We start from the raw sequence: 25,536 nt of genomic DNA, 5'->3' as shown, positions 1-25,536 counted from the left end.
TAAAGGATGGCTCAGAGGTTAAGAGCACTGACTGCTCTTCCAGAGGTCCTAAGTTCAATTCCCAGCAACCACATGGTGGCTCACAACCATCTGTAATGAGATCTGATGCCCTCTTCTGGTGTGTCTGAAGACAGCAACAGTGCACCTATAAAATCTTTTAAACAAAACAAAGTGGCACAAGCTGTGTAAACATCAGTGTTTATTGAGAAAGTGCATGTCACAGCCCCACAGGCTCCTCTGAGCTGGGACGACCCTCCTGTGCTCTGCAGAAAACTATGGCAAGCTGTGCACCCAGAGCCGAGTCCTATAGGGACCCACACTGGAAATGCCACAGGGCACTTGGCTGAGGAAGCTCTGAGAACCAGACCTTCTGGGCCACAGGCACCCACCCAGAGCCCTATCCTCAAGGCTGCGGCTCCCAGCTACTCTCACCTTTGACCTCCCTAAGGAAGGACCAGAGATCAGAATGTAAGTAACTGTGAGCCAGGTCGGTTTTTCCGCCCTCACCAAGCGCTCACTTCTGAGGGTCAGGCTGACAGGGCTTGCCCAGGGTAACCTGCAGGGTCAACCTTGCAGCCTTGCTGCCCGCCAGCTGTCACTATAGGAATTCAAGTCCATACAATCATTGCCAGCACCTAGCAATGGGACAGGTCTGACTGGGACTGAGGTAGCCTGGGAGTTAGGTGTGGGAGTTGGCCTCAGCATTCAGCCTCCTAGAGACAGGGCAGCACGGGGTAGAGGGGCTATGGTCAACAGCCCTGGAGATGTCCTGCCCTGCAGATGTACTGCACGAAGCAGGAAACCTCTGAGGTGGTCTCCAGTTATGGACGGACCGCTAAGAAGGTCTATGTGCCAAGAAGAAGAGGGGAGCCAATCTCAGAGGCACGGCCAATTCCCAAGCAGCAATGGGTGTGCAGACATCTGAGGCACCAGTTGACCGTATTTCCACATCTCCAGGTTGGCTGGTCAGCACTATGTGCCCATATGCCTTCTTCAGTGACTGTTCTGACCACTGGGAGGCCTATCCAGGGCTCACCCAGATCAAAGACCGCTGTACCAGTTTCCTAGGTGAAAGGAAGGGGCCAGAGGGGGCAAAAGGCCAGCCAGAAGACACAAAAGGACCACTCCTTTGAACATAAGGACAGGAGGCCATAAGGTCCTGGGGCTTCCATATGAAGACCAGAGGGGACTCTGTACAGCTGGGCCCAGAAAGTCACATGTTTAAAAATGCAAAAGCTGACGGCTCTGAAACTGGAGTGTCTGTGGTCACCTTCTGTGAATCTGCCTGGAGATCCTGGGTGCTGGGGCAGGGCAGGCGGGGGCAAGCCACCAGCTCCATGCCAGCAAACAAAGAATTGGGGCTCCACAGGCTGGAACTGGAGGTACCCTTTGGGGTGTCTGTGTTCTCCAGCCTCTGCTCAGATCCTGTCCCTTGTTCACTGGAACATATCAACTGGGTTCTGACCTCAGTGGCATCCTCCAGAGCAGAAGGAGGTAGGGGATCTGGGGATGGAGTGGGCACAGGACTCCTGGGCACAACTGTGGTGGAGCTAAGAGGTTGGAGGAAGACCTGGCTCCCGGGGGGAGGCACAGGGCTGGTCAGCATGTCAGCTGGGCCCACAAGGGCAGCTGCAGAGTTGGCCTGGGCACAGGGCCTTAGGGTGGGGAGCTGTTGTCCACAGGAGGCTTCAAAGTGTCTCAGGATCTGGAGGAAAACAAGAAGGAGTCGGGGGTTCCTGCTTAGTGCTAGAAACATGAGGGACAAGGCTTGCTTTTTCTTAGTACAGGCAGGTACCCAGAGTCATGAAATGGCATGAAACATGTCCTACTGAACAGATGGATGGGCAGTCCCAGCCTCAGAACCTTTCAGGGGACCAAGGTGACCTGATGTATCTGGTTACTCTGGACACATGTTCCTGTAATGTTAGCCCAAGTTTACTGGGTGTTGCGACCAAAAGAAAGTTAACAGGTGCTAACAGTATATATCAGCCAGCCTGAACTAAGAGGTTGTGACAAATTCAGTAGCACAGAGAAAACAGGAGACCCTAGCTAGGTGCGTGGCCACGTCTTTAATCCCAGCACTTGGGAGGCAGAGGCAGGCAGATCTGAGTCATTGGCCAGCCTGGTCTACAGAGTGAGTTCCAGGACAGCCTGGGTTACACAGTAAGACCCTGTCTCAAAATGTAAACAATCAATCAATCAATCAATCAATCAAACAAACAAACAAACCAGCTAGGGATGCAACCAAGCAGACAAAAGGGCACATATGAGGGGGACCCAGTGACATGGATCAGACTCTCGAGATGAGGCAGGGTGAACTGTGCCCAAAGAAGACTTTCTGGAGTAGGTGAGTGTATGCAGCAGACACGGTGGTGAGCCGGGGACAGGAGTGAGTGGGTGAGTGGGTGATGTTCAGGTAAGGAAGGAGGCCAAGGCACCCATTGTGCCAGTCAGTCCAAGGGAGGTGGGTACCAGCCAGTAGGCAGGGCTGTAGGGATGGGCCCAGAGGTGCTGATCACAGCCGGCTGGGACCACTCAGGGCAGTGAGTGCTGAGACAGGCTGCCCCTCCCAGGGCCCACTGCCCACCTTGGTGGCTTTGTTGGTCACAGGTCCAGGGCTGCCCGCACCAAGTTCCCGCAGCTGCTGTCGGCACAGGAGGAGGATGTGCTCCTGAGGCAGCAGGTCAGCACTCCCAAAGGATGCGACAGCACACAGCGCCCTCTGTGGACCCGAAGCAGGGGAGAAGGGAGTCAGCTTTCCATGGCGCCTCACTCAGGCCGGTGTGTGGCCCCGCCCTCCTATGTCTTGGCCTTGGATGAGGAGCTACTAGCCGAGATGTCCCCACCACCTTCTCCATGTTCCCAGGTGGGCCCTGTCAGCCGCGGGCGGGTGCCCTGCTGTCTTCGTGTCACCACACAGACCCACGCAGCCCCCCACCCCATTCCCTCACACACAGAGTTCCTCTCGTCCTCACCATCTGCTCACACTCACTGGTCCCGACCAGCTGCTGGAGGAGCAACTCCAGCACAACCTCACAGTTGAGCAGGCCACACCTGTACAGGGAGGGACAGATGGGAGGGGCAGCCATAGCAAGTCCCCTCCTCCCTTGGGGCAGACGCACGCAGGTGGGCAGCTCACTCTTTGATGAAGTGCTGCGTCTCCTCACGGCTCAGGAAGACACGTGACCCCTGTGTCACAGTCCTCACAAGATTCAGTTCTTGCTGGCAGTCATTTGGGGCCATGGCCTCAGCCCTGGGAAAGCACAACAGCAGGGCCAAGTTAGGTATCAAGGGCTCAGGGAGATGGGTGGGTAAGGTAAGGCGTGGAGGTCAGGGAGCCTGTTGACAGACCCTCTGGGAGAGGTGGACACCAACTCTACATACCTCTCTGCCAGGTCGCCTGGCTCCCTGCTGGCGCCAGAGTGGCTGTCACTGCCAGAGCGACTGCCTGAGTCTGAGGCCCTGCTTGGGTTGCTGGTGCAGGAGGAATTCTGGGAACTAGGACTGCTGTCTGGCTCATCCCAGCCTCCTCCAGCCTGCCCGGGCTGGTGTCTCACAGCTGAAAGAGACCAGAATGGCAGGTATGACCCAGGGCTTTCCACAGATCTCACACCACTTTCTCAGGGATGCTGGGCTAGGAGACAAGGGGTCGTGTCCTGAGCTTACAGGACAGCTCCAGAGACTCCAAGCACACAAACGGGTTAAGTGCTTCTTGCCTCCTGCCCTGTGACACTCCTGCCTAGGCATGAAGGAACCGTCTGGACCCCTAAGGGTAGCAACCCTTGCCTCCATACCTCTCGCTCCCAGGATGGCCCCAGGGAGTAGATTCCCAGGGTGGGGATGTGTGTGGCTAGCTGAAGGTGTCACTGCAGGCTGGTAGGTATCACCATATGGTAAGGGTCCCTTAGTACAAAGATTATCAGGCCCAGGACGCACAGCGTTAGCCACCGCCTCTGCGGCCCTCTGGATGGTGGAGAGGAAGGTCTCACCTGCAGAGCCTGCACACAGAGGAGGCCGCATCAGCACCCTAGTCCCTCCCCTACCTCCAACCATATTCTCTAGGATAGGGGCCAGGGCTACCGTCTGCTCAGAGCGATGGGGGCAAAGACACAAGCTACAGGCAGAGCACAGCACAGCAGAGCAGAGCAGCTGCATTGTGGTCTGGACACTTAGCTTATAGCAAGCAATTCTGGCAAGAGATGTTCTATGGGGGTTGCCCTGGGTAGTAAAAATCTGCCCTTGTCCCTTCACTCAAGAGGTGCAAACATGCACACAAGGATGGTCAGGGGTCCACCCTCGCCTATGAGCTCCCTGAAGAAGGGACTTCCAAGTTAAAGCATCAGGCAGAGGCCCCCGAGCTGCAGAAAGGCCCGTCCACAGCAGCTATGAGCACATAGCTGGACACAGCCTAGCATCCACCCCAAGGACAGCTGGGATAACTTCCCCCGTTCTGTGCTGTTGTATAAACCTTCAACAAACTTCAAGTGTCCAATGAACAGGACCCACACACTACACCGTTACCACCCGCACAGATGACCCTCGAGGCTCCTGCCACGGCGCAGATCCTTGTCCCTCAAGCAGCACAAAAGGCCACCACAGCCAGCTGTACTTAAGTCTAGCTTCTCCCTCCTGGCCACTCTTGACATGCCTTCCTCTCAGCTCACAGGGGAGCTGGCCTCAAACTCACAGATCTGTCTATCTCTGCCTTCTGAGTGCTGGGATTAAATTTGTACACCACGCCCACCCAGACTGACCCCTCATCTCTCTACTCAAGGGCCCTGTATCTTACCTGTCCGGCCGCTCTCCTTAGTGTAGCCGAAGCCCTGCAGGGCACTATGAGGTCGGGCCTGGGCACCCATGCCTAAAAGACACTGGCATCATTGCAGGCCTCCCCCAGCCTTGCCCACACGTACAGAGACATCTAGGACACCAAGGGGACAACCTCTGATGATGGCTAGGGGTGGTCACCAGAGTGGCATACCTGCAGGAGGCAGGATCTGGGGCGGCTGGGAGGGCGGCTGTGGCATGGCGTCTGAGAACAGGGTGCTACCCAGGTCCTAAAAGAAGCAGGTGCTGAGTCTCACTTGTTCTGCCCGTCCCCACCAGCTCTGCTCTGCTTCAGACACCTCTCTTGAGCTATCAGACCAAGCACAGGGGCTGTGGCTCAGCAGGGGGGAGAGAGCTGGGCCCCGTGTGGCAGGAAAACAGCAAGCACCTCACAGACATTCTGTCGCCCTGTACGCAGTGACTCTGTCCAGGGCTTACCTGGGCAGCCGCCCGCACCTTCTGGTACAAGCTATTTCCATGAAGAGGATCTGGAGGCCCCGAGAAAGCTGCAGGACACAAGACAGACGGGACAGGCTGAGCCTGGGCACCATTTGCTACCCACACAGAAGGCCAGTCCTCCCTCAGGGGGTCAAGGATATAATATTTAACATTCTCCCTTGACCACTTGATGTAGCAAATCCACCATCTACCTCTATGATAGCCAGAGACAGACCTCACCCCTCCCACACACGCTGTAGTTATGCCTACCTAACTGCTTCCTTGGGTCCACTCCCTTCCACCCACCTGCAACTCCACCATTAGCAGTTTCTCAGGGCCTGCATGGTAGACCTGAGGTCTCTGTCAGGACCTTTTAGGTATTGTGTTGCCCCTGATTCCCAGGCTGGTTTAGCCTGAGCTAAAATCCCTCTGATAAAAAAAAAAAAAAAAAAAAAAAAAGGTTCCCTCATGGAAAATATGGTTTTCTTACACCACATTAAGCCATCTCCATCTCCAAGCTTTCCTTAGCTCAGGGCCTTTGCACATGCTGGTGTATCCCATAGCACCTCAGGGCCTTTGCACATGCTGGTGTATCCCACAGCCTTCCAGGGCTAAGAGCCATTCCTCAGAGAATCCTTAGTGGGTACCTCCAGCACAGACACCTTTTCCATTTACAAGCTCAGACTAGTCAGGACCTCAAGCATAGCACTCAAAGTTGGGTATACCTACACCCACCCCCTGCTTTCCCTGGGCACACCTGTGTCTTTCCATACCTGTGGCTTCCTGGATAAGAGCTGAGTTTCTCCTGAGGATGAGCAGGAAGGAGGGAGAGCCGTGACCACACAGGTAAAGCAAGATCTTCAGCACCTGAAGAATCAACAGATTCATGGGGCTGGCACCTGGTGGCAGGAACTGAGGCCTCACCTTCTGCCTGCTACCCAGGGACTCACCTTGAGCTTCACGTGGCCAGAGCTACTGTCCAAACGATTCAGGAGGTACTCGAGCAGGCACTGGCTGCTGCCCAGTGACTCGTGGGAAATCTCTGAGAGTCATCTGGGTTAGGGAAGCAGGCTGCAGGCTGACACAGGCCATACCAGAAAAGATCTACTGGCTGAGACAGACTTGCCCTCCTACGACCATGGGCCTTCTCAGGTCTCACTCTATGAAGACCACTACCACAGGCTTTGGTTTAACCAGCACTGGAACTTTTAGTGTGTCCCAGTCTCTACACCACTGGTATTTGCACCACCCACACACATCTGGATACTAGGAAAAAGAAGTTGTTGGTGCTCCTGGGATAGCAGAAGACCCCACCCTTGCCCAATAATCCTCCCTGCTATGTCAGGATCCCCACTGTTTACTAAACATTAAACCCACCAATGGGAATGATGCAGAAGGATACTGGCAATCTCTTCAAACAGGTAGCCTGGACATGGGATGTCATCATCTGAGGTCCCCTTCAAGAGAATGGGGAGCTGAAGAGGAATGAGGGCCATGGTGAGCTGCCATCTTATACAGAGTAGGTCCCAGCCATTAAAGGGAATGGAAGCAAGCCTCATGCTGACTGGTGCTGAAACTGCACAGGAGAGAGCCTGGGCAGGACCACAATTATCCTAAGGGCTACATGGCGGAGCTGCACACAGGCTCTGCTCTGGCATGGAGGAGTGGCCCAGGAAAAGAGGAACTATGTGTGAGGATATTTTAAATGTACCTGCTTATCAACCAGCAACAGCAAGACTCTCGGGGCTTTCTGTGGACTAGATGCCCTCCTGAGTACAGACCCAATGAGTGAGAACCGCCCAGCTTGGGGGCGGGGCGGGGGGGGTCCTTCATAGCTCCTTAAGGATGGAGAATTTCAATTTTATCCAGTCATGAATCAGCACGGTTGTGCTGGCTTATTTACTGCCTTGCCTGTCACTGCAAGCATAAGGTGTTTATTTGGTTGAAATCTGGAAACATCTCATTTCATCCCATCAGTATCTGGATGAGAGGGTTTGGGAATATTTAAGACAAGAATGCCCTCACCATACTATTTGTCCACAGTGCTTTCAAGGGGATCTGTAGGAATCGAGATGCACAGTTTAGAACTTGAGAACTTGTCCCGGCCTTTATATGAGAGATCTGATCTCTTGTAGTTTAGGTTCTTAAAAGCCTAAGAATGGTCCCTGGGGCCACGCAGTGCCCTCAAGCTCCACTTAGAAAGCTCAGGGCAATCAATCTGTTTCAGTTAACAGCTGACAACAGGCCCCGCTCTCTCCATGCTCCCGTCCCCTGGAGATGTACAAGTTCCCAGGATCTTCTGAAATGAAGCCTGGGAAGAACGGATGGGCCCCGCTGGAGATCGCCCGCCGCCCTTGGGGTTAACCTTCTGCTACTACAGAAAGTCCACACATTCTCAGAAGCTTCTGGACAGTCTGTCCCTGCTAATCCAGCGAGGTCCCCGCGCGCCGGGTCTCAGGACACCCGGCGAGTTTCACTCACCCTATGTAGGAAGCTCAAGCGGTCCCGCAGCGGCGGCACAGCCGCCATGGTCCAGGTAACCTCCCAACCTGTCCCGCTTCCGCCAAGCTTCGATCCTCCAATCGTCGCGCGCCTCTGGCTCCCCCAGCCAATCGTTCGCAGGGGGTGGGCAAAAAGGCGGACCCATCTGAGCCTCAGCTAGTCCAAAGTCCCAGGAAGAGACGGACAAGGACTACCACCAATTATAGAAGCACAGGCCTGCGACTCTGACCAACCCGAAAACAGTATCGGCGGAGAGACCGGATGTTCACGCATTCGACTCCGGAAGAGGCGGGACCCAAGATGGCGGCGCCCACGAGGGCGTGAAAGACCCGCTCATGTCTGTCAACGGGGCGGTGTGGGGGCGTGTGCGGAGCCGTCTCCGAGCCTTCCCGGAGCATCTGGCGGCCTGCGGAGCTGAGGTAAGGGGTGGACCGGGCTGGGCCTGCAGGGTAAGCGGAAGCGAGGTGGGTGGCGACTCTGGTCAGGCTTCAGTACCGCCCGCTCTTCCCCCAGGCCTCGGCGTATGGCAAGTGCGTGCAGGCCTCCACCGCCCCTGGAGGCCGCCTGAGGAAGGACCTGTGCGTGCGCGAGTTCGAGGCCCTGCGGAGCTGCGTCGCCGCCGCGGTAGGTGGGCGTGTCCCCGCTGCGGCGCCCCCGTCTGGCTTGTCTTGTCCGCTGCAGGGCGAGGCCAGGCATCCTTTTCCTGTCAGCCATTTCCAGGAAGGATCAGAGAACGGGTGGAAGGCCAGCTATTGACTGTTGGCGCTTTGCCCAAGGGCAACCTGATCAGACCGACCCCAGTAGACCCCTCTGCTCTACGTGTTTTCTCCCAGAAGGTCCTGTGCGCCGTGCGGGGACTGCCCCGCTAGGCACCCCTTTCACCGGGGAGTAAAGCGCAGTGTCCGTAGCTGGTCCTCATGGTAGCACAGAAGAGATGAGAGGCGCTTGGGCTCTTGATCCCTCCACTTAAGTCCCCCCTGTCTTTGCCTTGCCACGGTCCCTGTCAGTTGCTGCCCCACTTAACAGTCTTGTGAAGACGGGCCAGGGTAAGACCCTGGAGACCATAGGGAATGTTGCAGACAAAACCGGTAGGTGCTACCAGATAGTGGGACTTTGACCTGCAGAAGTCTTGTGCTCTCATTCTACGGTAGGTTCCTAGAATTGTCACTACCGCTGACCTCCTCCTGGGTACTGCTGATTTGGTGGGTCTGAGGTAGATCAGAGCAACAGTGCTGCTGGGAGCTGCTAACGCAGAAACAGGACTAGAGACAGGGTCGGTGGTTAAGGACCTAGAACGGCACAGTGCACCTGAAGCACTGTGCTAATATTCCACAGTAGCCTTAGGCAGTGTTTGGGAGACCTAAACTTTTCTTAAGTTTATGACAGCCTAGCCTTACCTACAACCTTTGACTAGTTTCTCAGCAGAGGCTGTTCAGTCGTCAGGTGTTGCACTTTTCTTGTTCCTTCTAACTTGATCCCTGACTTTTGGCTGCCTTCCAACCCTGTTCCCCTCCCCGAGTGGGAAGGCAACCAGACAAGCCTTCACTCTTGTGGTTGGTGGCCAGCAGCTGTCATTGAAACCCTAGACACACTCATAATGTTCATGGTTTCTGCTGTCTCTGCCACCCTCTCTGTGGTTGACCAGAACTGTGTGGCTGGTGAGCTGTTGACTCCATCTCCTTTTTTGCTTGGACCAGATAAAGGCAGCCCACTGCGGCTCCTCATCCATCCCTGCCCAGCACATAACAGAACCTCTCCTCAGTCTCAGGGTCCAGGCCTCCTCAGTAGGTGAGCTCAGGCTGGGACCCCACATATACACACCAGCACCTCGGTTCTTTAGTGTTTGGGAGAATGTGGCATTTGATGTGGTAGATGTCTTGCTTTTAAGTCGTGTCTAAATTGGAAATAAGTCACTGAAACAAAATGCTGTCTCTTTCAGGCCAAGAAGACCATGATGGGAGGCTCCTAGGAAGAGCAGTGGACACAGGTGCCTCGTGTTGATGGCACACATGGAGACCTTTGGGGACTGAAAGAAAACTGTGGGCAGCAAAGTTCCTGGTGTTTTATGGTTCTTCTCACCTTGAAACTTGGGCAGGGCAGGGTTGTTTACGAGCAGTGTGTGTATGAGGATCTGGATTTGATTAAGATGTAACATGAAGATGATTCAATATTGCACAGTTTCAGACTTTTATATATGAAGCATCGTATAAGGAACTGGTCTCTCCTAAAGTCAGAGTATCTAGGGCACCTGCACCCCCACCCCACAAAGGTGGCAGGACTGGACCGTAGAACTCTCTACCACAGGGTCCTCATTTACAGCTGCTCTCAGCTGGGTGTGGTGGTACACACCACTAATCCTAGCACTCAGGAGGCAGAGACAGGTGGATCTCTATGAGTTTGAGGCCAGCCTGGTCTACAAAGCAAGTTTAGGACCACCAGGACTTGTTATACAAACAGAACCATTTTTTTTAAAAAACCAATTTAAAAAAAAACAAAAACACCAAACCAAACAAAAAAACCCTGTTCTCACTATGGGCTGGAGAGATTGTTCAATAGTTAAAAGCATCTGTTACTCTTTTAGAAGACTCAGGTTCAGTTGCCAGCACCCACATGGCAGCTCACAGCCATCTTTAACTCCAGTTCCAGGGGATCTAACACTATCTTCTGACCTTTGCAGGAACCAGGCACACACGTGGTACACAGACATACATGCAAAACATACATACGAATTTTAAAACAAAAAACCCCTACTCATCAAAAGTATTCAGTCTGAGGCTGGCTCAGCAAGGCCTGGATCTGACAGCTTAGCGTCAGGCACCAAAGATGAACAGAGCACCAGCATGAGGGAGCAAGCCAACGGTGTAAGACGTGCCCTATGGATGGCCGCCCAGGAATGGAGCAGAGGCTTTCTGGACAAAAGCCAACAAGGAGGTTCTCTTTGACCTTCGGTGAGGGCACAGCTACCCTTGCAGCCTGTCACGGACAATGGCTCCTGGCCTTCATTCTTCTTCACAGTGGGCCTAAGACAAATTCAGAGTGCACAGAAGGATGGATTGTGTGTGTGACTGCCACCTGCTGGGGAACCTAGGAACTACTCAGTCCGATTTCTCTCAGGTGTGAAGGTCATGCTGTCCTTGACAGTTGGCACTGGTTTTAGAACTCTGGTTCCTGGGAACAGGGATAGTGCCAGGGACTATCATGCCCAAATCTGTGCCTCCAGTGGCAGCTAACTGCTACTCTGGAATTGGCCTGACCATGTGGGAAACTCAGGCTTTTAAGATTTATGTATTCAATGTGTACGGGCGTTGTGGCTGCACGCATGTGTGTACACTAGTGGGCACGGAGGCACAAAGGTGTTGGATCCCCTGGAACTGGAATTGCAGAGAGGTGGGAGCTGCCACGTGGATGCTGAGAATCAAACCTGGGTCCTTTACAAGAGCAACAAGTGCTTTTAACTGCTAGGCCATCTCTTCAGCTTCCAGAAACCCACGTCTGATAGACTTGAGTCCATCTCAAGTCATGACTCCTTGGCTCTTACTGAGGCCCAGAGCGGCCAGGATTCTGCCTCAATGGACAATGTTGGCGTGATTGCCCAGGGACTACAGATTGTTCTCCACAGGGCCGAAGCACTCCCTAACTGAGTGTTCTTTTCTCCGTGTTCACAAGAACTTACAGCCCAAGATCAGCCTCCTCAACCTGCCAATACCATCTTCAAATTCTCTTGAAAGCTCACTGACTGTAGCTTCTTGCATCTTCTCCCTGAAGACTCCCAACTTTGGGCCCCACTGAACTCAGCTCCCTTGAACTTGTCTGGCAAAAAGTCCTCTGTCTCTTCATCTCCCACCTTAACCCGGAGGAGGCAGACATGTCCACCGCTTTTCATAGATGGCCCAGGCCTCCAGGGCCACCCAGCTGTCATGATTTGAATATTAGATTCTCATTGACACAAACCTTATCCCATGGACTGATGTTAGTGACGCCTTGGTCCCCAGCTAGTGATTCTATTTTGGAGGTTCTAGAAACTTCAGGAAGTAGGTCACTGCAGGCCTGCTTATGAATGTTATGCCTGATCCTCGGTTCCTGTCCAACAGGACATGGAAAACCTACCATATGCTGGTGCTACAGCGCTGTCTGGACTGATCACACGGGCCAGGCAACCTTGGTATAGAAACAGAGCAAAAGAAGTGAAGCTGTGCGATTCCTGTGGCCTTTGCACCTGCACTCGTCTCAGGCCTCCAAACTCAGTCTGCAGATGCATTCACTGGCTACAACAGGGACAGCTTCTGAGGCTGTATCAGCCACATAGCACCAACTGTGCAAGCATGCAGTCAGTCTGCTGCAACTGTTGTAGCATACTCTCGAGACCAGGGGATTTATAAAAAATGCAAGAGTATTCCCCCAGCCTGGAAGCCCAGAGGTTGCCAGTCAAGTTCTAGCACTGTGAGGCCTCCTCCTGTCTTCACTGGGCAAGGGCACAGTTCAAAGGCTGCCTTGGTGAACCACCTTTGCATTCTAAGCACTTAAAATGTCCTCCTGGTTCTCCTACTTGGAACCCTGCATCTTAGACCACACTGAACCACAGCAAATGTCTTGGCCTCAGATGAAATCTGGTTTGTTTTGTTTTTGAGACAGGGTTTCTCTATGTAGCCCTGACTGTCCTGGAACTCACTATGCAGACCAGGCTGGCCTCTAACTCAGAGATCCACCCACCTGCCTCTGCCTCCCAAGTGCTGGGATTAAAGGTGTGTGCCATTCCTACCCCAGCTATCTGTTCCTTTGAGAGCTTGAGCTTTACTCTCTGTACCCTGCTCTACAGAAGCATGCATCCTAGCCCGGGACCACTGCTACTGAGTACACCTGCTCTACAGCAGATTCCAGTAGCCTGCCTGTACCAGGTTTTTGGTTTGTTTTTTTTTGTTTGTTTGTTTTTGTTTTCAAGACAGGGTAGAGTTTCTCTGTGCAGTCCTGGAACTCACTCTGTAGACCAGGCTGGCCTCGAACTCAGAAATCCACCTGTCTCTGCCTCCCAAGTGCTGGGATTAAAGGCGTGCGCCACCACAGCCTGGCCTGGTTTTATAGGACCCAGCTGGATGTACTGTCTGCCTCAGCAGTTTTACAGTTTACGATGATCAACACACCCCCCCACCCCTGCAATCTGTAGGTCTGTGTTTTCTAAGACAAAGTGCCCTTACCTGAAGGCTGCTGACAGCAGGGTTAGAGGGGAGAGCAAGGAGGAAGAGGTGTGAACAAGGACAGCCCTGCCTACTTTTAGAACAGATTCTCAGAGACCAGGGAGAACAGAATGACCTCAGGACTATCAAGCTATGTGGAAGACCCAGTCCCAGCAAGGTTACAAGAGTTCCAATCCGAGGGGAAGGCCAGATGGCATCTTTCCACCAAACAATGCTGTATGTGGAACTGGTTTTAGTCAGAAAGAAAGGATGGGAGGAAGCCTGACCCTCTGTGACATCCAAAGCACTGCATGTATCTGGTGCAGAGACAGGGAAAGGAAACATTAATATGCATAAAGAAGTCTAAAGTTTTTTTAAAAAAAACTAATAAAATATATTTCAAGAGGTGCAGAATGTACACACTAGGATGAGGCCTGGTCCTTCCAGGCCCTTCATGGCAGGTCTTGGGGACAAACCAGGTTCTTGTCCCTCAATCTTCTTACTGGGGAAGGGAGTGACAAAACAACAGTGTTCTCTGCTCAAAGACAACAGGGTCATGTCTTCCTGCTTTGCCTCCCAGGACACAGCCCTGACAGCAGCACTGGCTGGACTGAGGGCAGCTCTACTTTGAGCTTGAAGCCATGCAGATACAGAACAACAAATGAGACATCCCAGGGCTTGCTAGTGGCAATCCTGTGCTCACTGTTCAACCTCCTCCCTACAGCCGGGACCAGCTGGGGAGTGTGTCCCGCGGCCTCCAGCCTGTTTGGTATCGTCCAGTGTCCAGGATCGTGAACGTGTTTTCCTTTAGGCAAACCAACTTGACTCGCTACTTATTAGTGGCATTTTATTTTTTGTTTCATAATCAGCTTCAAAGAATGTGGATGATAAAATCCAGGAGGGCCATGTGCCTCCTTCCCCAACCCAAGTCAAGTCATACCCACCCCTGGGCTGCCCCAGGGCAGACAGACATGGCCGGTGCAGGTTTCCCACCCTTTGGAACATGGGACTCATCAGTGGGATCTGGTTGTCACAGGTTGCAAGTTAGATGAAGACTGGCACCTCCAAAGTTGCCTGCCTTGTTGTCATGTCAGCACTGCCACTGGCAGAACAGAGGAGGTGCGGCCACAGTGCAGCATCAGAGCTGAACTTTCGCACTGCCTTTCCTGGGCTGGCTCAAGACCCAAACCATACTCTGGCTAGTGAATGCTTTGGTGTAGCCTTGGAGCAAGTGATGCCACAGAGTGACAGATGTCTGGGGTGGGGTGGCAGGTTAGACTTTCACAACTCATCATGAGGGATTTAGATACCAATCCCTGGGAACACAAGACTGTGGCCTCCAGTCAGGGTGCCATCCAATGTCTAGCAGCAGCCTTTCCCTGACCAGGCTCTCAGGCTTCTTCCAGATCTCCAGACAACTGTTTAATCTGCCGGCTGTGTACCACGTGTAATGCAGCCCCTGCAGCCTGGCGGAGCTGAGTGTCCAGAGCACTACGGAGGTCATTCACCTGTACACTGGGGAGGGAGTTAAAGCTAATGATGACTCCATCCTTGGGAGCCAGCTCCTGCTCTGGATGAGAGGCAAGATCCCGCCGTCTCCTCCGAAGGTCAGAGCCAGCCTGCACTTTTAGGTCTCGGTTGGGCTTGGCATTCTCTGGCTTCTGACCCCCGGGCACAACTAGTTTGGGCCCAGAGTTAGGATCTGGTCTCTGCTTTGCCTCCTGGATGGCGGCACCCCCTTTTCCTCTGTGCTGTTCCTCAGCAGGTATGTGAACCCCTTGGGGGGCCTCACTTCTTACTTCTGGGTGAGAACCCTGACCTCTGTCAAAGACGGCCTGGGGTTCTGGCTGCACCTTGGCTTGGGCCTGAAAGCCCACACCTGCTGGTCTACTGGCTGGGACCATGGTGGATCCTGATTGCCTGGACTTTGTGTGAGAGTCCTCAGCTTCTGCCCCCACCAAGGGCTGGGCAGCCTCTTTCTGAGTATCAGCACCAGGGGCCATTGCTTCCTTTCCATTTTCCTTCCTTTCTTGGGAACCTTCACCAAGGACATCTTGGTGCTGCCTGGCAACCTCCTTGGCAAGGTGCTTTTCTGGACTCTTGGGTACCTCAGCAGGGTCTGGCTTGTGCTCTGGTCCCAAGTCCCCTGGGACCAGCTCCCTCCCAGCTCCAGCCACCTCGAGGGCAGGACCTTTCTGGTCTTCTCTCAGCTTAGTCAAAGTCCCCTGGGGCTCTCTGTCAGAGCCACCAGCAGGAAGGTCAGCAAGGTCTCTGCCTGGCAGCATGTTGATTTCCCCCAGGGGGTGCTGGCCCATGTCTTGGGATGGAGCGGGGTGACCCCTAGGAACTCCACGCACAGGTTGCAAAGGCTGTGAAGGGTCATCTTCCAATGTCTCCCCAACATGCTCCGCCACCTCCTCCTGTTCTCTGAGTACAGCTGCCCCGAGCTCTGGCTGCATGTCTGCTGTGAATGAACGTGAGCATTGGTTTAGCCAAAGAAACAGACACAAGTTGCTGATGTACTGACTGAAAAGAAACTTTCAAGCAGTTAAGAATCACTAAGAGCTAGAGAGATAACTCAACAGTTAAGAATGTTCTTGGCAAAGACCAGAGCTACTTTCCCAGCACCTATTCAGGGCAGCTCGCGACTGTCTGTCACTCTGATCTAGGGGATCTGACGTCCTCTTCTATCCTCCACATACAGACACACATAAACACATACATAATAAAAATAAATAAATAAAGGATCATCAAGACTGAAACGTCCTTCACATTTCAGGCTGGGTCTCAAATCTAGCCCCAGACCTGGCCTGTCTGGCTGTCTGCTCTCCAGGGCTGGGCTCTACCTACCAGGCTTAGGCTTGTCCTCCTCACCCTCCTGCCGCTGCTGCCGGATCTCCTTGTGCTGCTCCTCAATCACTGCGAGCAGCTTCTCCTGCTGGTCCAGGAGGCGCTTCTGCTGCACCTGCTGCTCTTTGATCACCTGTAGCAGTACGGCATGGTCCAGCATCTCTGCCCTCCCAGCTTCTGGTGGGGACACACACAATTAGATGCACTCCAGATAGCATCGCCAGATACCTGTGGGACTGCTGGCTTTGCAATGCTTACAGTGACCCATGGGGAGTCGGTCTTGCCATGCCCGTATCTGCAACACCAGCTGCATCACCTCAGTCCCAGTGGCACAGCAGTGAGGCACTAGCTAAAGCTAGAAGGCTAAGTCCTAACCAGGACAGCCTTCCTGGCCGGCAGCTTTTACTCGCCCTTCAGTGGGTCAGACACACTGGTCGACCCCAGATCCCTGTTTGTCTCTGGCTGAAGATGCATGTCCACATAATAACTGAGAAGGAATGCACCAGAGAGTTGTAGGTTCTCTGAGCTGAGTGGCTCTCCCCTACTGCCTCACACATTTGTTCTAGGACTAACACGAGAAAACAAAACCTAAAAGCTATCTTAAAAAAAAAAAAAAACAATGTTTTAATGTTTTAAGAAAGTTTCTTGCAAGATGAAGAGAATTTTAAAAACAAAGTCTTTAAGTGGAGCATGAAAACCTGTCAGTGTGGCCCAGATACCAGGGAAACCAGGGAATCCAGGGAGGGAGCTCCAGCTCATCAATGTGGGGAAGTCAAGCCATGGATAGCACAGGTAAGAACTTCCTATTCAAACTTGCTGTATCCTATCCATGAGATCCTGGTGGGGTATGACCCAGTCACCCCGGGTGGCTTTTGGTGGCCACTGACAAGCACAGCGAGGGCGGGCTGGCTTCTCACTCCAAGCCCATCAGCACTGGGTCAGTTATCCACAGCAAGCAGCCAAGGCAGGGTAATCTCCACAACTCACACAGTTAAATTAGGCATCTTTACAAGATGATGGGTTAGGGACTAGGTGTCAGAACATACAAATGTCTTGTGTGGGGTTGAGGATGGAACACACCTTTTATCCTAGCACACAAGATTTAGGCAAGCAGATCTTGGTAAGTTAAGAGGCCAGCCAGGGCTAATAGCTCCCAGGTACAAGGCACACACTAACAGGCTCCCACCAGTAACTAGCTGAAGCAATTCATTGTCAATGAGCTTCTAAGGGTCACAAGTATGTTCCCATGAGCACACACTAGGGTCTCCCCAAACCCTTCAGTAGCCAGTGCAAGGAAAGGCAGGTTGGTCCATGGAGAGGATGTTGGAGCCTGTCATGAAGAAAAGAGTTGACCTCAAGAAACAGAGCTGTTCCTCTTGCCGATGCCTAAGTCCAGACAGTGGCTTGAGAAGGAAAGACCTTGTAACACAGGGCTCTTTTCTTCTCCCTTCACATGAAAAAGCTCAGAGCAGTGTCCCTACAGGCCACCTTACTGACTGCCGGGGGCAGGGGGGAAGGTGCTGTGTCCAGCTGGAAGCCCATGTGGCAAATGGGAAACAGCATGGTGACTGGCTCTTCCAAGCCAGAACCTACCAGGACTAGGTGTACAGACGGGATGAAAACCCTCACACAAGACAGGCCACACACACTGCAGCGGGTACATGCAGCCCCAACCCTGTCTCTAGCTCAGGTTTAGGTTAGAGACACCATTAGCTGTTCTCTAAGAACAAGGCCACAGGGGCTGAGAAGGAAGAGGGAGTTGGGGGCTGTGCTGTGTCTGGAGGGGTGCCACTCCTTGGGACTGACATGTCTTCATGCAGGGTCCTCGGGCAGAATGTGCCGCCCAGGTGCCGTCCCCACACTGTCAGCCTCACACACATGCTCCTTTTGCATCACAGTCCTGAGCCGTACCTGCTACTAGCTTTTTAATCTCAGCTGTCCGTCCCATTGAGAGGCATATGGAAAAGAGGCACAATAGGAAACCATGAAAAGTCTCTTCTTCAGAAAGAAAAAAACAATCAAAGAATCAAACATGTTTAGGTGACAGATTACAGAAACTGGAACCAACAAATATAGTCAGACTAAAACCAGAGACAAAAATAACAAGTGTGGGAAAGTTTCCCATTAAGTTGTGAGCTCCAGCCAAGCAGAAGAAATCTCTGGGTTCTACCTTCTGGGTCTGCACTGTCAGCCTGGAGCGGTCACAGCAGCTGCTAAGTCCAGCCTTTAGGGCTGAGTGAGAAGCAAAGCCTGGATCCTTTCAAACCCACTGCGGGGTGAAGCATGAACACCAAGACAGGCCCAGGTCCAAGATGGCTATGGCCAATACTGGGAATCTGGCCTGGGAGACCATGGAGCCCAGGTTAGACTGCAGCTGAGGGTTCACTAGAGGGTTACCATGGAGCCCAGGTCAGACTGCAGCTGAGGGTTCACTAGAGGGTTACCATGGAGCCCAGGTCAGACTGCAGCTGAGGGGTCACTAGAGGGTTATAGGCCAGCGAGCACTGCCTCTCCTGCACAGGAAACACCACAGCGACCACATGAAATTAGAATGGACATGAACGTTTAGAGAGCTCAGGGCACATCAGCCATGGCAATGTGCCAGGGCAGGCCTTACTCCGGGTGTGACAAGGACATGGGGCATGCTGCTGACCACCACTGCCATCCCAGCCTGACTAGCGCACAGGTCCACCTGAGGCACAGCCTTCAGATGGGTCTTCACAGCTGTGCACTAAGGCCTCCCTCCTTGCCTTTAAGCACGAGTGGTAAAAATATTAACAACCTGCTTAAAGATGAAATCAAAACAGTAGTTAAAAGCCATGTGACCATGTGGCACCTTTTTTTAAGGGGAAAAGGGGGAGATAAAAACAATCCTAGAGGTGCCAGAGGAAAGCTATTGGTGGGAAATATCGAGGGGTCACTGAAAGTGCTTCCTTAGTATAAAAACCAAGCTCATTCTGGGTCTCCTTCCAAAGGGCGATGCCAGCCTCACCTTCCAGCTTGCTCCCTGCCTGATCTCCACCTGGTTGCTCGGCCTCCTTCTTCTTCCTCTGCTCTGCAGCCTCTGGCCTTTGTACAGGGAGGCCCGCCTTCCCACCTGCACACAGGGAGACTTAGCTGGTTTGTTGGAAAGTCAAAGTTGGGTGTGGGGTAAGGGGCTGGCAGATGTTTCCTAAAATGACTCCATAGCTAGCCCCCCAGCACAGTTTATATTCAACCTGATGATTACCAGGGAAGTAATAAAAAAATATTTAACAATCTCAGGCTGATGGCAGTGAGCCAATGTTAACTACCTTCACCAATTAAAATGCAAGCACCATCCTAACCAGCTCTTAGATGGGCACTTAACAATGTGTTACCTGTCAAGCGCTCCTGCACTGTCCCCCGTGTGCACCACGAGAACAGCCTGGCACCTGACATTTAGTGGTCTGGCAACAACTGTGTGACAGATATTATAGAAGCTGTCAAGCTCCTGGCCTCCTCTTCACTCTACCAGCTGCTGAAGGGGCTGTGCCATTCACATGCTAACCATGTGAAATGACAGTGGGGGACTAGGAAGGACTAACCCATTTCTGCTGCACCCACCCAGGGAGTTCCCTGTGATGAAGTCCAGGAGGCTGACGCTCACCAACATTGCTCTCCACAGCACTCTCCATGGGCTTCCACGGCGCCCCGCCAGCATTCTGTGCAGACTCCTTGCCTTTGCCTTCACCTGCTCCCAGAGCATTCAGCTCCACAGAGACCCTGGCCTGGGGAACTGGATGCAGATCCCTATTTCCTGGTCTGGAATCTTCCTTCCTGGGCTGGACAGGTGGCTGACCATTTGCTTCTGGAACGTTCTGAAGATGTTCAGTTCCCCCTACTGCCAGGACTTGCTCAGGTCTCTTCCCTTCCTCTCCCCTCTCCGTTTCCTGCTTCTTCTTCTCTGACTCAGGCAGAGGTGGTACCACCTGCCTCCTGCCTTCAGGGTCTCCTTCATCTGGGAGCCTGGGAGGTGGCTTTTTCTCCTCTGGTCCTTCTTGGTCTTGGCCTTCATCCACCACCACTTTGTCATGAGGAATGGGAGGCTCATGGCGATGGGCCTCACCCATAGGGACGGCAATACCTGGAAGGATATAAGGAAGCATAAAATAGGGGACACGAGGCTGAAGAGAGGCCCCTCTTTACCTTCCTAGGGAATGTGAAATGTCCTTTCGCTCTCAAGTATGACATGGCCATGACCTCACGTCCCTCTACAGCTAGATGAGGACTGCCAGGACTCCTGGAATGGCAGTGTCCCAAGAGGAACAGTAGTGGACAGCTATCTTGGCCAAGGGGAAGGCGGAGCACAGGTCTAGGCTGAGGAAGACCGTGCGCCTTCCCAGGGTTGCTCACCGTCTCTGTCAAGGCAGCTGCGCCATTTAGCACTGACCTTGACCTGGACGATCGAGCTGTGCAGCTTCCAGCTTCTCCTTGGGAGCCTCCCCTCCAGGCACATCCACTGGGCCCTTGATCTGGGCCTGTTCCAGTTCCTCCTTGTCCTCTGCTGGCTTTGGCTTCTCTTGGCTGTCCTCAGCAATGACTACAACGGGGTCCTGGACTGCAAGCACAGCACAGTGAGCCACCAGAAACCAGTACAGGCTGTGCCATCTTCCTACGATCAGGACCATATAGCGAAGCCAAATGGCACAGTGGACGTAGGTTTCTTCCTGTTTAATTATGATTATCAGCTAAATGGCACAGAATCCTTCCTTTCCATTCATAATAAAAAATGTCATACACAATTCAATTTATACCTGTCGACAGACGACATGCTATGTAATACTTGTCTATAACCACCAGGTGGCAGCATGAGCACACAGCCAGGCAATGTCCTTAGGGTCTCCCAGCAGGGACTAACTGCTTGCCCTAAGGCCTAAGCTGAAAGGCTTTTAAGGATATGGTTGGGTGGGCCTGTCAACCTCTTGCTGTTGTGGGGAAAATTCACACCTCAGGTGAGACCGAGAGGAGATGCTGCCAAAGCTGATCCTCGCACGCCCACAGATGCACAGCGACCCATGTTTCATCAGGAGCCGCAGCACAGCACTGTGGTCACAGAACTGGAGAAAACTAGCTTCACTGAAAAAGACTACTTTTGAGATCTAGCTTAGCTGGTAGCACGCACGTACAGGCCCTGGCCAGGGCTCAGTACCAGCATAACGAAACCTAGGTATGGCATCATCCTAGTGCTTTGCGGGTGGATGTGGGGACCTTATAAATTCTAGGTCATCTTCAGGCTAGCTTCAGACTATCCTGGGTTACGTGAAATCCTATCTCAAACAAAATCAAAAGCCATGTTCCATGTGCTTGGCAATCATAACAGGAACTAAAGAACTAAGCAGAGGAAAAACCACCTTAAGAGAACAGAATTGGGGCTGAAGAGATGGCTGTGTGGTTATTAGCACTGGCTGGTTTTGCGGAAGACTTGGTTTGGAACCTAGCACCCCCATAGGGGCTCAGACCATCTGTAATTCCACTTCTAGGGCATCTGACACATCTTCTAGGGGACCTGACATATCTTCTAAGCCTTTCAGGAACCAGGCACACACAGAGTACACAAACATACATGGCAGAGAAACACCCATACACATGCAAGAAAAAATGAATTTTTGTTTAGTTGGTTAGTTTTGGTTTTTTATGTAGTGGTGGCTATCCTGGAACTCAAAGATCCTGCTGCCTCTGCCTCCCAAGTGCTGAGATTAAAGGTATGTTCCACCATCACCCAACTAAGAAGAAAAATCTTTTAAATCCAACAGCGAAGGACAGTCTAGTCTGAGTGGTGTCTCTCTCATCTTCAGGTAGGGAGGCAGCCTGCTGCTCACTGTCTGGAGCCCTGGGGGAGGCTGCACATGGCACTAAGCATCTGGCTCAATGACCATGGTATGGGGCTGTCCTGAAGCTCCTCTGAGAAGCCTCTCAGGAATGCCAGGCTTGTCTGTCTTCTAAGGTAGGAAGTGGACTGACAGGCAGAGGCTGCGAGGCTCTGAAGGATTTCTAGTCCCTACTCCCAGCATCTGAACTCTAGTCACTCGTGGCTGCTGGCCAGCACGGGACACAGCCTCTCCAAGATAGAGACAGACCTTTCATCAGGAATGGATGCCAACAATGCCCTCAGCCACCACAACAAAACATAAACTTCACCCCGCACACCCCCTCCCATTTGTTTCCAATTTCAAGGCAACCCCAGGGTGGAAACAGGGAACAGTGTGGTGGTGAGGTTCACCTGCCCTATGGGCCAGATGACAGGAAGTGAAGGCCTGGTGTGGCCCCAAAGAGGACCGCCAATGCTCAATGAGTCGGACCCTCACACGTTCTACAGGCTATCCCTATAGTCATCGGGCCTGCTGACAGTATTAGCAGCTGGAGCCAGCGAAGACCCACGTTTGTCCTCCCATGGCAGCTGCTTGCTCCCACATTCCATCAAAGTCCTGGGCTCCTCCCATGCACAGGAATGGACCAATGAGGTGACAAGTCACATGCTCACCTGCTGCAGTGCTTCCTGCCTCCCAGACATCAACTGCACTGAGAGTGTGCTTTCCTTCTTTGTCCAGTGCGGAGAGGCCCAAAGGCCCGCCTCATGGGGCCTTGCTTGTGGAGTCAGGGTTGCTACAGGCTGTGAGTCCTCCCCTCCCATCTCCCCTGGCCCTCTTGGACACAGGCTCTACCACTCCACCTGACTACCAGGCTGGAGGCTGCCTCTACCTCCCTGGACAATTAGGACAGCAGGCTCCATATCCCAATGGAGCTGTTCTGGTCACTGGCACTCTGTGCTCTCCCTGGATGTCTTGTCGTTGGTAGAGATGACAGTGTTCACCCCCTGCATGCTGGCATCCAACCCAGAGATGCTAAACCCTTCGCCCCATGGATGAGGTCCTGCTGGTACAAGAGCAGTCCCACTTCTCAGAGCTCAGCAACCCAGGTTCCTGAGGAAGCAAGAGAAATGGCCTAATACTTTTCTGAAAGCCAGCCCCTGCTCTAGGGAGCTTTTCTAATAACCAGTCTCTGCTTTGTTCTCTGGGCTTCAGTGAGGAAAGTGTTACCTGCCGAGGTCTGACTTATAACCCAGCCGTCTGGGCTTAGCTGGGTGGCTCCATAGCTCTTCTTTCCAGGTACGGCTCACACAGTGAGCTCCTGAGAGCTGGAGAGCTAAGCTGATGACCAGGACCGACATCGCGGAGTTTAGCATCCGCAGGAAGCCTTCCCTGCTCTTCACTCTTGGCTCCTCCTCCAACTGGCACGTGCAGCAGGTGAAGGGGAAGCCAGCACTGCACCCCTTGAGCACCACAGGCACAGTGCACATAGGTTTGACATAGGCCAGCAGCTACCCAAGGGGAACTCTTCTGATCCAGCAGGTCCCACGAGGACCATCACCTCAGGGAAGGCACTGAAACCAGCCCACTGCTATCTCCTGGAACCAGCAGGAAAAATGAACGAGAAAACACTAGGACAAAAGAGCACATGATGCTTTCAAACCTCATCAGGCACAGAGGAGAGGTGACAAGACCCTTGTCAAGAAGCCAGCCAAGGAGGGAGGAACATATAGCAGCAGGGTCTCTCCTGAATGAATCTTGACACAGTCAAAGGAACTGGGGCCTCTGCCACCTCCACAAGTGGCCAAGGCAGGCAGCAGCAGAAACCATGGAAGGTCCAGGAAAAGAGCCATGACAAGAAGGCAGAGGAAAGGTCTATCCTGGAGGACCCTGGGATACGGCTGTGCTGACTGGGACCCGAGGTCACCTGTACCTGGCACCCACAGCGCTCCACGGCCGCCCAGCATGGCCCCTAACTCCTACTTCCCATTAACTAACCAGTGCTGCCCCTCCCCCATGCAGCAGGAGAAGGGGAATGGGGAGTGTCTTGAGCTGTGCTGCCCCAGGGTGCACAAGGTGGGTGGGCAAGAGGAAGAAAGGAAGCAACAGCACGCAATAGCAATAGCGCTCAGAGAGGGAGCCGGAACACTACAAAATCCAAAGTCGTCCCCAACTATCCCCAACCATCTAGGGAACCATCGGGCACAGAGATAAACGGCCTAATTAGACTTTCTAAATGAACAGTTGTCTTCTTGAGCGCTCACAGGGACTCAACCAGGCTCACCAAAGGTCCACGAGGCCAAGCATGGGGCCTCCGGCTGCACCTGATGGTCACGTGTGCCATGCGAGAGCACAATGCAGTCACAGCACGTGATGGGCTCTCACTAGAGTGAGCAGATTCCATCTGTGACCCCACAACATCAAAGAGATCAATAAACAAGGCTCTCAGACCCGATGGTGCAGCTGACAGGGCAGTCAGAGAAGGCTCTTAGTCCGAGCCCTGCCCAAACCAGGCAAGAGCTCAATTAAGCAGGAGGCAGGGTGGTAGAAAACAGAATTAGCTAAAAACAGACGGCATGTGCTTCTGAGGAGCCATGTGTGTTGTTACAGCCTCAAGAAGAAATGGAAACCAGATGTTGCCTCAGAGGGCACAGGTGAGCAGGCTGCCTGTACATTCTAGAGAGATGGGACAGCTGCTGGCTCTGACTAGAAGCTGCACAGGACAGCCATAGGAGCCTGGGTGTGGACTGAGCAGAAACTATTTATCAGCCCACTGAGACAGAAGTGCACGGGGTTCTGCTGGGGTGACCTCAACAGTACCCAGTGCCATGATGTCCTCACTACCCACAGCAAGAGAGCATATTCAGCTCATAGTTTATCAGGGTACCACCATCACCAACACGCATCTCTCCCCTTCCATGTTGCTGTTCCCACGACAACACCTGTTCGTTCTCTGCTGGCGGCATGGGCAGTGGCATCAGACTGGCTTGTCCATCAGCGAGGGAGGGCATGCAGTGTGCACCTCCTGCCTCAAGCAAGCCTCTTCCCAGTCCAGATTACCAGCTCTACGGCTTCTCATCATTCATCCTCAACCTCTGGGAACCCCAGCTGACCAGGGTCCCCAGTGACCTTGACTTCTTGCCCTCTTGGTTCCTGGGACCTGGGACAGGAGGACTCTGCTCTGCCTTTGCCAATCCAGGAAGACAGATGAGAACATCCATAGCTGCCTAAGCTCGGGGCTGGATGAAGGAGGGCAGCCAAGGAGGGCACCTTGGGGCAACTACCAAGGCGGTGGCAGTGGATGTGGAGCCCAGCAGAGATGACGGGAACCCAGAGATCTCGGCATCACACAGAGTGCCCTTCAACAGGACCTTCCCTTCTGTACACTGCAGGCACTGGATCTGAGGTAGGCGACTAGTCAACACTTCCACAATGGCTCAAAATCTGACAGGGAGAGTGGGACTCTTTCCTACTCAAGCATCCCCAGAGCTGGAGCTAGATGTTTCATATACCTGGACCCAAACCTCACTGACTTTTAGTTTAACGTGTACCACCCACCATTGCCAGAGAGAGAAGCCGGGATTACTGGTATCCAAGACAGCACCTGCTGAAACACCATATCTGCCGACACAGCTGCCAGGCAGGCTTGGAGCCTCAGCCTGATGGCTAATGCTAGCCCTGTGTCACCCTCACCAGCTATGCCTGGGAAGGAACAAACAACATACACAGAAAATGACTCTGAAAACACACATCCTGGATCCCTGTGGCATGGTCACAGAGAGGGGAGATGAGGTATCACCAAGACCCTTGCTGAGGCGGTGTGGCCAGTAATGGCAAGACTAAAGAACACGAGACAGTAAACTGAGCTGAGATACACTGGCTGGCTTTGTCAAGGAGAAAACTGGCTCAGATCCTCAAAA

At 53.1% G+C, this 25,536-nt stretch overlaps 3 protein-coding genes across 13 annotated transcripts in view; 1 reads left to right on the top strand and 2 right to left on the bottom strand.

The window, feature by feature from the left end:
• Positions 1–182: 182 nt before the first annotated feature.
• On the bottom strand, positions 183–7,871 carry Tepsin (TEPSIN adaptor related protein complex 4 accessory protein). Its single transcript, XM_034507212.2, has 13 exons — positions 7,747–7,871; positions 6,668–6,740; positions 6,216–6,307; positions 6,039–6,132; positions 5,266–5,333; positions 4,982–5,057; positions 4,790–4,861; positions 3,795–3,998; positions 3,385–3,559; positions 3,140–3,253; positions 2,976–3,054; positions 2,588–2,722; positions 183–1,705 (listed from the first exon to the last, which is right to left on the bottom strand). Exons 1-13 carry the CDS (start codon positions 7,792–7,794, stop codon positions 1,214–1,216), a joined length of 1,722 nt encoding a protein of 573 aa, XP_034363103.1. The 5' UTR covers positions 7,795–7,871; the 3' UTR covers positions 183–1,213.
• Positions 7,872–8,020: 149 nt separating this feature from the next.
• Ndufaf8 (NADH:ubiquinone oxidoreductase complex assembly factor 8) lies at positions 8,021–9,940 on the top strand. Its single transcript, XM_034506860.2, has 3 exons — positions 8,021–8,186; positions 8,281–8,391; positions 9,707–9,940. The coding sequence occupies exons 1-3, from the start codon at positions 8,103–8,105 to the stop codon at positions 9,734–9,736; spliced, it is 225 nt and encodes a 74-aa protein (XP_034362751.1). The 5' UTR covers positions 8,021–8,102; the 3' UTR covers positions 9,737–9,940.
• Positions 9,941–13,768: 3,828 nt separating this feature from the next.
• Slc38a10 (solute carrier family 38 member 10) overlaps positions 13,769–25,536 on the bottom strand; it is a 46,282-nt gene continuing 34,514 nt past the window's right edge. For 3 of the 11 annotated variants that reach the window (XM_034504822.2, XM_076935342.1, XM_076935337.1), the window contains 6 exons: positions 20,200–20,367; positions 19,417–19,893; positions 18,781–18,885; positions 17,700–17,723; positions 15,789–15,965; positions 13,769–15,402 (listed from right to left, as the gene is read on the bottom strand). In XM_034504822.2, the coding sequence (XP_034360713.1) occupies positions 14,330–15,402; positions 15,789–15,965; positions 17,700–17,723; positions 18,781–18,885; positions 19,417–19,893; positions 20,200–20,367 (2,024 nt within the window). In that variant the 3' untranslated portion in view covers positions 13,769–14,329. The remainder of the gene's footprint in view (positions 15,403–15,788; positions 15,966–17,699; positions 17,724–18,780; positions 18,886–19,416; positions 19,894–20,199; positions 20,368–25,536) is intronic. The other 8 variants (XM_076935339.1, XM_034504824.2, XM_034504826.2 and 5 more) reach the window with 6 other exon arrangements.

The sequence above is a fragment of the Arvicanthis niloticus genome, chromosome 6 (assembly GCF_011762505.2).
Source record: "Arvicanthis niloticus isolate mArvNil1 chromosome 6, mArvNil1.pat.X, whole genome shotgun sequence".
NCBI lineage: Eukaryota > Metazoa > Chordata > Mammalia > Rodentia > Muridae > Arvicanthis > Arvicanthis niloticus.
This window is presented reverse-complemented; position numbering and strand designations above follow the sequence as displayed.